General features: G+C 41.5%; 1 protein-coding gene across 2 annotated transcripts in view; it reads left to right on the top strand.

Moving 5' to 3' along the window:
* Window positions 1-15,678, top strand: part of Tmem164 (transmembrane protein 164) — a gene marked incomplete at its 5' end in the record, with an annotated part of 177,224 nt that continues 161,546 nt past the window's right edge. Inside the window, 2 exon segments of one of the 2 annotated variants that reach the window (XM_005404659.2) lie at window positions 1-105; window positions 409-1,069. In XM_005404659.2, the coding sequence (XP_005404716.1) occupies window positions 683-1,069 (387 nt within the window). 2 annotated transcript variants of the gene reach the window in all.

The following is a 15,678-nucleotide window of genomic DNA, read 5'->3' as shown; positions in this document are numbered from 1 at the left end:
GTACCCGGGGGCGGGAGGCTGGACCGGGACGGCTCTAAATTGGCTGGAGGGGCCATCGGTGGCGAAGTTGCTAGCTGGGGTCGAGACGGCCACGCGGTTGCACGAGTAAGAGAACCCCCTGTGGAGTGCGTGAGACGAGGAGTCCGGCGTCCCTGCCATCCCCGTCGCCCTCCCCGCCTTCCCGGCCCTGCTCTCACCCCCTTTGTACCCCCCGGTTCGCTTCCGCGGCACTGCGGGGTCCCCTCAGCCCCCACTCTGACCCTCTCGGCCTCCTGCTTCCCCTCACTCCTGCTTGCTTTGCCGCTGCCCCCGTTCCCCTTTTCTTCCCTGCTAGTTACCCCTCCCCGCTTCATTAATTCCCGATGCAATTGCCTCTTTGAGACCTTTTTTTCCTCTCCTTCCTTTTAGATTGGCCAACGGCTCCTTTCAACCCTGCCTCGTTGGTGGCCACTGGAGAAGCGCGGGGGGCTCCCCAGGCAGCCGTGGGGACAAGTTAGAGCCAGCGCTTTACCCCGGGCCTCGCGTGTAGCTTCCTGTCCCTCGTTCTAGGTGCCCCAGTGTCTGGAGGGAGGTGTGGGAGTGTGCCCTCCTTACATGTTCTACCACCCCAGCCACCCTCTAGGGTCCTGTTCCACCTCGCTCTTGCTTCCTGCACAGTGGTCAAGAGGAACCACTTCATATCATGTCCCGGTACAGCTACCAAAGTCTCCTGGACTGGCTCTATGGGGGCGTGGACCCCAGTTTTGCAGGCAATGGGGGCCCGGACTGTGCTGCCTTCCTCTCGTGGCAGCAGCGGCTGCTGGAAAGTGTGGTGGTCCTCACCCTGGCCCTGTTGGAGATCCTGGTGGCTCTGCGGTTCATCCTGAGGCAGACGAAGGATGGTAGGGGTGGCCGTGGCAGCCAGCCACAGCAGGTGACCCAGCGGCCAGAGGAAGGCAAGGAGAGCCTGAGCAAGAATCTGCTCTTAGTAGCCCTGTGCCTGACCTTCGGGGTGGAGGTGGGCTTTAAGTTCGCCACCAGGACCGTCATCTACCTGCTCAACCCCTGTCACCTGGTCACCATGATGCATGTGAGTCTGTTGACTTTTTCCTGGGCAGCCTAAGTGATAAGAGTCATTTGTGTGCTCAGGACACCAGTAGTGTAAAGCGCCCCATCCCTGTGGGAAGTGGGATCCTTAAAAATAATTTTCCAATGTGTGGCTGTTTGTGCCAATTTCAAATTTGGGTTTTTTCACTTTTTCATGATGCATCAGCCTCACAGTGGAGGCGAGGAACCTTGTGCCCAAACCCTAGAAATGACTGGCACTCAGGCTAGCCGCCCCTCCCTTCCCAACCCTGCCCTGGCCTGGCCTGCCTTTCACAAGCAGGAAGTCCAGCCCCAGCCAGGTGCCCTTTCTGAATCATATCTGTGGTCCATGGCCCAGCCCTCTTGCCTTTTGCAGTAATTTCTCTGGGGCCTGGTGACACTCTTTCCTGGAGGTGGTCACATAAGATTCCTTGTCTCCACTGTGGTACTTTTGGGGAAATACGTTTATGGGTTTCTCTTAATGACTCTTTCATTTGGGAATTTATGCTCTGGGGAAGAGATATGTCTTTGAATTCTGAGTTCCTGCAACAGCCATAAGCTCCTACTAGGTGCTCTCAAAACCGGGCTCAGGCTGACTCATTGGATCTGTGATCTCCATCAATGGTGAGACAGTATCTACTTTTTGCATCTTATAACTCATTTTGTCTCCTGTGATCATGGTCCACTGGTGCTCAAAGAGCTGATTGTTTTTTTTACCTGCCCAGTTTGTACACATTAAGAATGCAAATGGGATCGAATAGGAAAATTGCCAGGTACATAAAAATAATCTGAGTGGAGATCAAGAACGAGACACTTTCTGTACTCAGCTGTACAGAGAGATGTTCTGGTTTTTTTTTTTTTTTTTTTTTTTTTTGTCTTTCTGAGACAAGGTCTCACTCTGCAGTTCAGGCTGGCCTTGAACTCACTTTTTTAGTTCAGTCTGCCCTCGAACTCACAGTGATCTTCCTGCTTCAGTCTCCAGAGTGCTGGAATTACAAGTGTGTACCACCACATCCGGCTAGAGAGATGTTGTGAAGCTGTAAGATCATGGAAGAGGAAGAGGAAGGGGAGAAGGGGAAAGCAGTCATTTAGATTTCGGGTTGTGGAAAGCCTGGTGTGTTTTTAGGGGCAGTTTGGAAACCTGTCATTTAATATCTTTATTGTTTTTATATTTGTAGATGGTTATTCTTTTTTATTATTTATTTATTTATTTTTGTCTTTTTGAGACAGGATTTCGCTCTGCAGTTCAGGCTGGCCTTGAGCTCACTTTGTAGTCCAGGCTGGTCTGGAACTTGCAAAGATCCTCCCGCCTCAACCTCCTGAGTGCTGGGATTACAGGGAGTGCTGGGATTACAGGCGTGTGCTAACACGCCCGGCTATAGATGGTTATTCTTAAGAGACTTATGACAACCCTGTATGGGGCAAGAGGTTGAGAGTATTGTTTTCCATTTTATGGCCCTGGCAGGGCTCTGGGATGGAAGGTCACTTGCCTATAGTCAAAAGATGAATTAGCATCTGGGATGGAAGACAAACCCACCCATTTTTAGAGTTGCAAGCTGTCAATCCCAAGGTGGGGGCGGCAGTGAGTGGTGGGGCAGACCTATGGGAAGGCCCAAGCAGATGAGCATGATGCTTACTTGCTAGCTCTGTGTTCTTAGGAACTCCTTTGATTGTACGCCTCTTTCCCCATGTGTAAAATGTGAATGACCTGTGGCCCATTGCTGTCTTGCACATGTGGCAAAGAGGTGTGGTAAGCTGTGTAATAAGGAGGCTATTAGTGATTGGGTGGCTGAAACATGGAATGGAGCATTTTTTTCAGAGAGGACTTTTTGGGAAATGATGCCATTCACAGGAAGTCCAGGGCTGTCCCAGCTAGACCTTCTGTGTAAATTTGAGCCAGTCCTCTTTCTTTCTTTTCTGAATGGGCTTTTTGTTAATGAGAGGAAACAACACATCTCAGCTACTGCTGTGTGAGGCTGTCAGGACAGGAGTGCTTTTTTAGGATGGCAGGTGTTGAGGGTCAGAGTGTGCCTCTTCTACAAAGGGGTCTTCAGGTCTCTGGCAACCACATATCAAGAAGGTCAACAAAGGACTAAATTCAGCCTCACTGGGCCTGCTGCTCATATGATGTCAAACCTGGCAGTAGCATGGGTTTTAGATGGAAGATATTTAGAGGTTTTTGGAAGACTCAGTAGACCTAGTTTTGGCATGTGTTAGTTGTATGGCTTTGGGGAAAGGACTTTTCCTGGGCCTCAGTTTGTTCATCCGTTTGTTTGTTTATTTTTTGTCTTTTTGAGACAGGGTCTCCCTACGCACTTCAGACTGGCCTTGACCTCACTTTGTAGCCCAGGCTGGTCTTGAACGCACAAGGATCCTCCCCAGGCATGTGCAACACCATGCCCAGTGCTTACCTGTAAAATGAGAGAGTTGCACTCGTAGCTCTTGACAGTCTATGTTCTATGATTCTTTTCTCCATAAGTAGTAGGTGGGGGTGCAACACCGAGCTGTTCGGAAAGGCTTTTGACCTCCTTGTGCATTTAAAGGAAACTAGTTTCTTCTCTGTTGATCTCAGGGTAACCAATCTATTTTTCGTCTTTTCCTCCATGTGTCTTCCTTTTTGAAGTAAACTCAACCAGATCGCCCTTGGGGACACATAGCGGATGATGGCGCCTGAGGAAGAGATGGATGTTTGGGGACTATGTTCTGAATCCTGTCACCTGTGATCTTTCTAATGTTTTTCACTTAAACTCTGAGGCTATAGGGTGGGGGCAGAGAACAGAGCCATGCTGAGGAATTTTTTGAGTCCCACCAGGATTCTACTCCTTTGCTATTTACCCCTAAGTCACTGCTTTGTATCATTTAAGTGGTAAGCTCTGGCCTCTTAGTGCACATAGGCTTTGATGAATCCAACTTTCCATACTTCCTTTGTAGCTGTTCTCCAGAACCAGGGATATATAGATTTTTAAAAAGTTAATGTGAGTTTTTTTAAAATAGTAGCATACGGTAAGAAACAATTTTCTGACTTGATTGCAACAATGACTAACGATAACATGTAAAGTTAATAATAACTTACATTTACCTAGGACTTGATTGCTTATAAGGGACTGTCATGTACATTATCTTGTTTAGGGTTATGGTAAATCAGTTTAGGCCTAGATGAATAAATGTCAAAATGTTTCCTGTGACTATCTGTTTCTAAAGAGGAGACACTGTGTATAAAAAATGCTTTGGCAAGTAAATTATCTTAATTAGTCTATACTGTAGCAGAACATTCTAAGGAGTTTAGAAGTCCTGATAAGGAAAGGGAGATATTAGCTGAAATGAAAGGACTATCTTAGTGAGAGACATTTCTGATGTGTCTCCCCCAACTGGATGATTGAGTTTTGGCTTTGCAGAAATGCCTTCTTCCTCAGAGTCAGTGTAAGTTTATAACAAGGGCAATATTGCTTTAGGCCAGGAAGTAGAGGAGTTGCAGGAAAACTGATTAGTTCTCCCATCTCCCCTTTTTCAGTCTGTGAAAAATTCATTCTAAATGCCTTGTTACACAGACCCTTGTCATAGCCATGCTGCCTTTGGGTGACTGCCAACTGTAGTAGCATAAGGAAGGGCAGTACTTGTGTGTGAATTACTCTGTTTTTGATTACTAGTCCTGCTGTTGGGTTTCTTTTTGGTCTTATCTAATTTCTTAGAGGTCCTGGGACTGTAGATAGGTAGTAATTCAGTAGACAGTAGGACTGAAGTATCACCATCTCACAGTTCAGCTCTGGCCTGAAATGTTTAAGGGTTCTCAAGATCAGCAAGCACCAAGGTTAGTACACCACTATTAAACCCCTTGCTAAATACCAGTGGTGAGACTATCTGTTATATCAGTAAGTTTTTCTTTGAGTGTGGCCAGTCAATCCTCTTTTCCCTGTGATTTTGGCAGGTATGGGTGACAGGAATGAATTTACTGTGTGATGGTGCTGTTTACTAAAAATCTTCCAGCAAGTCATTGGCAGAAGTGGTTTTTATATGTGAGCTGCAACAGTGGGAATCAGGGCTTAGCAGGAAGATATTCTCATAGCTATCAAAGTCTTCAAAATCTGCAATTTCTCAGCAGAAGGGTTAAAATGCTAGTTCGGCTGATTGTAAAGATTGATGATCTTCACTTAGTAGCACTTTTATCTTCCTTGAATCCAGTTATGTTGCGTTTGTTTGAAGAATTCAATGCCTATATCGCATTTTGGATGTCTTGTTTAATTGTCCAATTCCTGTCTGTTCTGTGTATCTGTACCAACATCTAGTTAAGTATAAACTTAGTAGTCACAGTATATACCATTTAACCTTCATTGTCTATTCACATAAAATAGTGTGCATTCAGGCTGAAGATTTGGCAAATAATAATTGATGCTATTGACCAGTTAGCTAAAAGCCACTGATACTTGACAGTAATACCGAGCCCCATTCCTTTTTACAGTTGCCATTGCTATCTTTCTGTCTATAATATATGAGAAGTTTGATATCCACCAAATACAGCTCACCTGGTATGAGTTCATTGGCTTCTGCTATCCTTGTTAAAAGGGTAGAATGGCAAATACTCAAAAAATCTTGAGCTACTGGTGACACTTTTTGTAATTCACTGAATACGCAGTGATGAATTCCAGTTACTATGTGATGAATTTGTTTTAGAGAAAACCTGGTGTAATTGAGAACTAAGCTTTCTATTTTTCCCCCTTGACTTCAGACCAGACACACCTCCTCATTCCCCATCTGTTGTCTGGAGTGCTGATTACTGTTCCTGCTTGGAATTGCTGTTGGTGGGTAATGGGTACAATGAGGGATCCAGCCATCTGCTGAAAATTTATCAGATGGACTGTGTCCTGTGTCATCATTCCAGGGGGCCTCAAGAAGATGATGTTTATATGGGCCTCAGCAGTGAGGCATGACATTCCTCTTTACCTCACTTTATTTCTGACCCCAAAGGAAATTTGCAGAGAATTTCCCCATCTTTCATCGCTGCAGTCTTTCAGGGGCATCTATCATAAAGAGAGGTGGTGTGGATTGGTGGATTAAACAATCCATGGACAGCACTGGGATTTAAAATTATGATGCTTATTTTGCTCATGGCCTGCTTCAGGAACCTGAGAAAATAATTTTACTTCTTCCTATCCCAACTGTCTGCATGAACTGGGCCACATGGAAACAAAACATTTTACTCCACTGAATAACTATGGGATCACTTAAAACAGAGAAGCTGAACAAAACTGAACAAAACTGGCAGATGACTAATAAGATTGTACTTCAAACTTAAAAACTGACAAGCCTTATCTCTCTTTGCCTTTCTTGATACCTACTAGAAGTCATTTATCTAATCATTTCTGTCGCTTTTCTCTGGATCCCTGCCCATACCTGTATACCCTTGAAATGCACTGCATGCAAAACTGGATGCTGTAACTCTTACCGGAGGTCTAACTCAGACCAAGCCAAGAGGAAAGCTTTTCTTCACAGCCTTTTCGTGTCACACACCTGGTATTACAACCCAGCATTGCGTGTGCTTTAAAATAACCATATGTTGCTGGCTTCTATTCAGTGGAAGATCCATAGGGTCCCTGGGTCTTTGTCAGTTTGCTACCTCCTTAGTCTTTGTGGGATTTGCTTTGGATTTTTTCCTTCTGTAAATACTCCTCTGAAGATTCTCTTTCATGAAACCTTTCTAGATGATCATGACCTGACTGCAGTTATTCTCATCATTCTAGTAAAACCTATTCTCCTTTCCCAACCCTCTGAGTGCATTTCAGAACATTAGCTTTGGGGCTTGGCATGTCATGTCGCTCAGTGGTAGAGTGTGTGCTTAGCATACATGAGGCAGTGGGTCTGATCCTTGGCGTGTGCGCACACGCGCACAAACACATACTCAAATTGACAAATTGAGTTCTTCAATGAATATCTTTGTGTGAGTGTAGGTAATCTTGTGTTTGGCTTGGTTGCTTCTTTTTGCACCTTTCTGCAGTGTCCACTGGTAGGAGGAACAGTTACTGTAAGAAAAGGCATGCCATAGTATAATTCACTCAGAGCTAACTACTGTATATGAATGTTAGTTGTCTGAAGTGTGATTGGATCATGGTGACTGACGGATGGAACTTTTGCCTTTCCTTTTTCCTTTCTTCTCTGGTGGCCCTGTGTTCCCTTGAGGTCTCATTGACATAGTTCCTATATATCTGTTGTGACCATTGAGAGACTCTTCCTGTCCATGTTTTGAAATAGCCAGAGTGAAAGACAGTCTCAGCTGTAGCTCATTTATCTTTTAGTAGAATTTTCATTGCATGGAGTTGGTTGTGAGAACTGTGACCCAATCTTCGCCTAAAGTATCTGCTTGTTTTTTATCCCAATCAGGAAATAATGCTGTTGGATATTGGTTTTAATTTGGCAGATGTCTGGATATGCCAACATTCTTCTCTCCCTTTTTTTTTCTTTGTGAGACAGGTTCTCGCCATATTGTTTTGGGTGGCCTGGAACTCACAGCGATCCTCCTGCCTCAGCCTCCCAAGTGCTGGGATTACAGGCATGTGCTACCATGTTCAGCATTTTCTTCTCTTGCTTCTTCTTATTTTCATATATAAAAAATGTTATTAGACCACTGACTCACTTTTCCGGTCTTTCCTGTACTTTTCAGTGGTTACCTCATTGTCATGCCTCATTGAAATACCATCTGTTTTTTGTTTTTATCTTTTTGAGACAAGGTCTCTCTGTGCAGTTCAGGCTGGTCTTGAGCTCACTTTGTAGCCCAGGCTGGTCTCGAAATTGCAGTGATCCTCCTGCCTCAGCCTCCCGAGAGCTGGGATTACAGGCATGCACCACCATGCCTGGCATGAAATACCTTCTGTAAGAGGAGCCAGATTTTTCATTTTCTCCTAGTCTTTCATGTCTTTTTTTTTTTTGGAGTGCAGGATATTTATTGCATGTTAGACTAGTAGATAGATGCTCTCCTACTGTGCTATAGTCTCGGTCCCATTTTTTTGTGCTGTATCTTTTGTTGTATTGAGAATGTCTTGTCTCAAATAGTCCTTTCCTGCCAGTAACTGGCCAAGTGGACACGAAGAGACTAGGGATGCAGAGAGCAGTTATTGTTGAACTTTCTTTGTGAAAGATTCCCTTGAACTTTGGTAATGATGTACATTCCTGGCTTTCTACACAGTGATTCTAGATAGGTCTAGGGTGAGGATTTATTTATAACCAGCTCCCCTGTGTTCTTACTAGTGAGCATTGGATGCAACTTTGAGAAACATTGGTGGCTGAAGTATTACGTGGGAAGTTGACTCAGGTGTTTCTCCTAGCTGCCATGTGTCTGGGTGGCCTGTGGGCAAGGTAGTTTTCTGGCAGTTTCTTAGTATTTATATAGGTACTAGACAAGAAGGTTCACATGAGAGGAGGAAGTTCCTATGTTTTGATGAGGCTTTTTATTTTTTTGTTTTTTTTTGGTTTTTTGTTTTTTTTCTCCGGTACCGGGAACCAAACTCACAACCTTGCGCTTGCCAGGCAGACGCTTTTGCCGCTGAGCTAAATCCCCAGCCCCGAGGCTTTTTATTTTTTTAATGCAGTGCTGGGGATTGAGCCCAGGGCCTTCTCACTGAGCTGCTCTCCAAGCCCTTTTTTATTTTTCAGTTTGAGACAGGGTCTATCTAAGTTGCCCAGGTCTCACTTAAAATTGTGATCCTCCTGCCTCATCCTCTGAGAGTGCGGGAATGACAGGCATGTGCCACCATGCCCTGCTGGACGTGAAGGTACTTGTAAAGTACCATGAATTACATCATCAGAGTATTTCACCCAGGCCTCCTTTGTCACCTTCTAGTTCTGCTTTTATTTCTTATCAGTTTCTAAGATCCGTGGGTCTAATAAGAGGGATTGTTGCTACCTGGTTGCTGTATGCTAACTCTCTGTGAGACTCTTGCTTTAAATGCTCATGAGATTTTTTCATTCCTACATTTATTCAATAAACATTTATCAAATACCTGTTACATGCCAAACATTGGAGCCAGGCCCAGGGGATTCAAAGATAAGTAAGAATCAGTCTGGTCTCATGTTGGTCACAGTTTAGATGAGACACACAAGAGAACATATCAGCTAAATTACATTATTATGTATACAGCAACAGATTTGAATGAAACATAAAGGGAAAGGGTCCTTTTATTCCAGTGCATTTAAGGAAAGCTTCCTAGAGGATATGACATTTGAGCTGGTGTGTGTAGGAGGGATGTTAGCTCTGTTCGAGCAGGGACCCTTTTTGTCTTGTTTTCTGTGCTAGTTCTGGAACAAGGCCTGCCTCTACTATAGGCTCAGTAAATGTGTATGAAAGAATGAAGGCATTGGAGAAAAGAAGGGAAATGTAGGCATAAGAGAAAATGTCTGCCAATGTACAGGGTTACTTCCTACTTCACAGGAAAATATCTCAAGTGTAATATGGAGTCATTTGCATTTTTACTGGGAGCATATTTCTTTCTATTTTTCCCTCATCAAGTTAAGTAAAATTCTACGAATGCTATTATTCCTGGGCTGATGATAAGAGAACCACAGATGCTCTTGTATTCTTGATAGGGGACTTGCAAGACAGAGAATTGTGTTCTCTGTGCTGTCCCAAGCAGGGTCTATGCTGTGAGGGACAGAGCTTTGAGGTAACGGGGTAGACATTACATACAGGAAGATAGCAGGAATCTCGCCTGCAGCTGAGAGATGATTTTAGTGCTTATGGAGTGGTTGCAGCTCCCAGTAAGCTCCAGAGCAACTTGATGAAATTCGAATGAAATGTGCTCTTGGGAACTGGGGATTTAACTCAGTGGCACAGCGCCTGCCTGGCAAGCGCAAGGTCGTGAGTTTGATTCCCGGTACCTGGGGGTGGCAGGGAAGAAATGTGGTCTTGCCTTTCTTTTTTTCTTTTTTTTCTTTTAAAGAGAAAAAATAATAAAAACAATGATAGACTATTTCAAAGCAAGATAGTAGGAGACTAACAATGGTTAGCACACTGCATGTTATCTTCAAAGTAGTTCCTCAGATTCCAACATAATAGGCATGAAAATCAAACAGTATAAGTACAAACCCTTCTCTTTTTGAACTAATAGAAATTGGTAGTATAACTCTCTTAACTATCTTGTGTATCTATCTATCTATATATATTATCCTTTTCCCTTCCTCCTTTTCTCCTTTTCCCATCCCAGTTTCTCTTTCCCTTTGAATAGTTTCTTCCCATTTCACAATGTATAGTATATATTTTGGATCCTATTTACTCTTTCAGCTTCTTACACTAGGAAGACAATATAATGTTTACACATGCAAAAGTGATTTATTTCACTTACAAGTATGGTCTCAAGTCTACAATATCCATTTATCTATTAAATCCTCAAGTTTATCTTTCTTTATAGCTGAGTAGTACTCCATTGCATAAAAATACCAAATCTTTTTTATCCATTCCTCAGCTGATAGTCATTTGGTTTATTTCCAAGATTTACCTGTTACAAATTGTGCTGCTATAAACATGGTTGCACATATATCACTGTAGTATGATGTTTTTAATTCTTCTGGGAAGATACCCAGAAGAGAAATAGCTGGATCAAATTCAACCTCTAATCCTAGTTTTGTGAGGAATCTCCAGACTGATTTCTACCATGGTTGCAGCAGTCTACATTCCTACCAACAGTGGAGAAGGGTTCCTTTTTCCCCACAACCCCTCCAGCATTTGTTATTGGTTGATTTCTTGATGATAGCTATTCTTTCTGGGGTGAGATGGAATCTCAGTGTTGTTTTAATTTATACCTTTTAGGGCTGGGCGTGGTGGTGCATGCCTGTAATCCCAGCCTGTAGTCCCAGCACTCGGGAGGCAGAGGAACGAGGATTGTTATGAATTTGAGACCAGCCTGGGCTACAAAGTGAGCTCAAAGCCAGCCTGAACTGCATAGCGAGACCCTGTCTCAAAAAAAAGACCAAAAAAAAAAAATACATCTTTTGAAAGACCAGTGATGTTGAACATTTTCATACGTTTATTTGCTGTTTGTATTTCTTGATCTGAAGACTGTGAATTCATCTCAGATGCCCATTTTTGGATTGGGTCTCTGAATTTGGAAGGTCTGATTTTTTTCAATTATTTATATGTTCTAGGTAGAAGTCCTTTGTCTGAGGGACAGTTGGCTAAAAATTTTTCCCCACTTTGTGGGTTGTGTTTTCAGTCTGTTGGTCATTTCTTTTGATGTGCAAAAGATTTTTAATAAGATGAGATTCCAGTTGTTGATTCTTTGAAGTATTTGTTGTATAATTTGGGTTTTGTTCATGAAGTCTCTCGCTATACCGGTCTTCAAGATTCCTACCTACTTTCTCTTCCAGTAGATTTAGTGTTTCTGTTTTAATATTTAGATCCTTGATCCATTATGACTTTAGTTTAGTGCATGGTGATAGACTTGGGTCTAGTTCTAGTCTTTGGCATGTAGAGAACCAGTTTTTCCAGCACGAGTTATTAAAGAGGCATTTTTCTTCCAGTGAATATGTTTGGCCTCTTTGTCAAAGATAAGGTGGCTAAGTGTGTTTGGAGTTGTGTCTGCATCTTTTAATTTGTTCCACTGATCCTCAGGTCTGTTTTTTTTTGCTAGTACCATGCTGATTTTATCACAGTAGCTTTGTAGTATAATTTCAAGTCAGGGATTGTAATGTCTCCTGCCTTGTCTTTGTTGCCCAGAATTACTTTTGCTATTCTGCGTCCCTTTTGGTTCCAAATAAATTTTAGGAATGTTTTTTTCTAGTTCTATGAGGTATGTTAATGGTATTTTGATTAGGATTGCATTAAATCTGTATAACAATTTTGGGAGTGTGACCATTTTCACTACATTGTTTCTTTCTATCCACGAGCAAGGGTTTCCATTTTCTAATAGCTACTTCAATCTCCTTTCTTAGAGTACTGAAATTTTCAGTATATACATTTGTTACTTCCTTTGTTAGATTGATTCCTATGTAGTTCATTTTTACAGATGCTATTGTGAAGTGTGTGGTTTCCCTACTTTCTCAGTGAGTTTGTTGTTTGTGTACAGGAATGCTATTGATTTTTGACTTTGTATCCAGCTATGCTACTGAATTTGGTTATTAAATCTCAAAGTCTTGGTGGAGTTTTTTGGGTCTTCTTTGGAGAGTATTATGTTGTGTGTGAATAGTGATAATTTAACTTCTTCCTTTCATATTGTTAATCCTATTATTTTTATCTCTTGTCTAATTGCTCTGGCTAATATTTCCAGAACTATATTGAACAGGAGTAGTGAGAGTACATATCCTTGTTGTGTTCCTGATTTTAGAGTTTCGCTTTCAGGTTTTGTCCATTTAATATGATGCTGGCTATTGCTTTGTCATAGATGGCTTTTATCAGATTGAGGTAAAGCCCATTTATTCCGATTCTTTGTGGGTTTTTTTTTTTTTATCATGAATGAGTGTTGGACTTTGTCAGAAGCTTTCTCTCCATCTATTAAGATGATCCTGTGATTTTTGTCTTTGGATCTGTTGATGTGGTATATTACATTAATTGATTTGCATATGTTACATGATCCCTGCATTCTGGGGATGAAACCCACTTGGTCGTGGTGTATAATCTTCCTGATGATTTGCTGCATTCTGTTTGCTAGTATCTTGTTGGGGATTTTTGCATCTATGTTCATTTGGGAGATTGGCCTGTAGTTCTCTTTTTTGGTTGGGTCTTTCTCTGGTTTTGGTATCAGGGTAATACTTAACTCCAGGAGTGAGTTAAGGAGTATTGCTTCCCTTGCAGTTTCATTAAAGATTTTGAGGAGAATTGGCATTAAATCTTCTCCAGATTTCTTGTAGAGTTCAGCAGTGAATCCATCTGAACCTGGGCTTTTTTTTGTTGGTAACTTTTTAGTTACATTTTCAATCTCATTAACTGATACTGCATTTTTCAGAATTTTTATATCTTCTTGATTCAGCTTTGGTAATTGATACGTATTTAGTAGCCTTTCCATTTCTTCCTTTTTTTCCATCCTATGAGAATAAAGATTTTCGAAGGAGGTATTGATGATCTTCTGAATTTCCACAGGATTTGTAGTGATTTCACACTTTTCTTTCCGCAGTGCATGAATTTGAATCTTTACTTTTTTGAAAAGGTCGGTACAGGGTTTATCAGTTTAATTTATTCTTTCAAAGAACCAATTCATTAATTCTTTCTCTTATTTTCTTAGTGTCCATTGCATTAGTTTCTGCTCTGATCTTTATTATTTCCTCCGCTGTATGGGCTTTGTGCTTGTCTTGCTCTTCTTTTTCTAGAAGCTTGAGGTGCAACATTAGGTTTTTTATTTGTGCTTGTTCTGTTTTCCTGATGTGAGAATTCACCACTATAAATTTCCCTCTGAGGACTGCTTTCATTGTGTCCCATATGTTGTACCTGCTTTCTCATTTTCATTCCACTTTCATTCTTTCATTTTGTGTCTGCATTCTTGGTTAGTGGTAGATATTACTTAATTTCATTTTTAATTTCATCTGTGACCCTTTGGTTGTTTAGAATGGTGTTATTTAATTACCATGTCTTTATGCAGTTTTTGTGGTTTCTTTTGCTATCAGTTTCCAATTTCATTGTCCTATGGTCAGATAATACGTATGTGATGATCTCAGTTTTTGCCTTTACTTAAGCATGTTCCGTGGGTTAGTATATGGTCTGTTTTAGAGAATATACCATGTGCAGCTGAGAAGAATATGTATTCTCATGATGCTGGGTGGAAAAGCCCTATAACATCTACTAAGTCCACTTATTCACAGATTTGGTTTAGTTCTGATACTTCTTTGCTGATTTTTTTGTCTACTTGGTCTATCTTTTTGTGACAATGGGATATTAATTTCCTGCTACAGTTATGTTATTTCTTATTTGATTTTTCATTTCTATTAATAATTGTCTTATATAGTTGGGTGCTGCTATATTCAGTGCATGCATATTTATGATTGTTATCTCTTCCTTTTGAAGTTTTCCCCTAATAAGTATGTAGTGACCTTCTTTATCTCTTTTGACCATTCTTGATTTGAAGTTCACATTGTCTGCAAACAGAATAGCTATCTCTGCTTTTTTCTGGGTTCCTGTTGCATGGAGTATTGGTTTCTGTCCTTTGACTTTGAGTCTGTGAGTTTCTTTTCCAGTTAAATGTGTTTTTTGTATACAGCATATTGTTGGATCTTGTTTCTTCATCCATTCTGCCAGATTGTTTCTTTTGATTGGTTAATTGAGGTGATTTTTCTTTTTCTTTTTGAGACAGGGTCTTGATATGCAGTTCCAGCTGGCCTTGAGCTCACTTCGTAGCCCAGGCTGGCCTCAAACTTGCAACGATCCTCCTGCCTGAGCTTCCTGAGTGCTGGGATTACAGGCGTGTGCCACCACGCCTGATGAATTGAGGTGATTTACATTGATGATTATAACTGATGTATGTATATATTGGCTTATCTTTGTCATATTTTCCTGCTGTTGCTTCCCTGCCTTTCTCCTCTGTTTAATTGCTTGCCCTGCTTGGTGGTTTCTTTCTGTTGTTGTTCTTAGAATTGTAGTCATTTTTATCTCTGTCTAGAATATCTTTCAGTACTCTTTGTAGGGTTGGTTTAGTGGTCATTAATTTCTTCAGTTGTTCGTTGTCATGAAGTATCTTATTTCTCCATTAATTTTGAAAGATAATTTTGCAGGATACGTCAGTGTAAGTTGGAAGTTGTTTGCTTTTAGGATTTGAAATACTTCACTCCAAGCTCTTTCTTTTTTTTTTTTTTTTTTGGTTTTTCTCCGGTACCGGGAACCGAACTCACGACCTTGCGCTTGCCAGGCAGGCGCTTTTGCCGCTGAGCTAAATCCCCAGCCCCACTCCAAGCTCTTTCTGCCATTATTTCTTTTGGTTTTTTTTTTTTTTTTTTGGTCTTTTTTGAGACAGGGTCTCACTCTGCAGTTCAGGCTGGCCTTGAGCTCACTTTGTAGCTGAGGCTGGTCTCGAACTCGGAACGATCCTCCTCCGAGTGCTGCGATTACAGGTGTGTGCCACCACGCCCAGCTTTCTGCCATTATTTCTTTTTTTTTGTTTTTTTTTTGGGGGGGTTTTTTTGGTTTTTTTCCGGTACCGGGAACCAAACTCATGACCTTGTGCTTGTCAAGCAGGCACTGTGCCGCTGAGCTAAATCCCCAGCCCTCTGCCATTATTTCTGTGAAGCGTTTTTTTTTATGACATTTGTGTTGTTTCCAGCTTTCTTATCCCAATCAATCTTATGGTATTCTTTTTTGCTTCATCTTGTAGCTGTTAGACTGATTTTTCATGTTCTCTTGCTATTTTTAAAATACCTTTCTTTTCATGATCAGTAGCTGCAATTCTGTCTTCAAGATCGGATATTCTATCTTCTCCTTTGTTCACTCAGTTGCACATACTCTTAATGGAGGTTCTAATCTCTTGGATTTCTGTTTGGATCCGTTTCATGGATTCCATTTCTTTCCTATGTCATGCAATTTTTTTGTTTCCATCATTTTTCTAAGCTCATCTATTCTTTTGTCTGTGTCTTCTCTAATATCTTTGATTTTTTAAGCAACATTTCTTTTTGTGCTTGAGAGATTATTTTCTCTATAGCCTTTTCCACTTGTCT

This window comes from Chinchilla lanigera, unplaced genomic scaffold (assembly GCF_000276665.1).
Source record: "Chinchilla lanigera isolate Chin_1 unplaced genomic scaffold, ChiLan1.0 scaffold00089, whole genome shotgun sequence".
NCBI lineage: Eukaryota > Metazoa > Chordata > Mammalia > Rodentia > Chinchillidae > Chinchilla > Chinchilla lanigera.
This window is presented reverse-complemented; position numbering and strand designations above follow the sequence as displayed.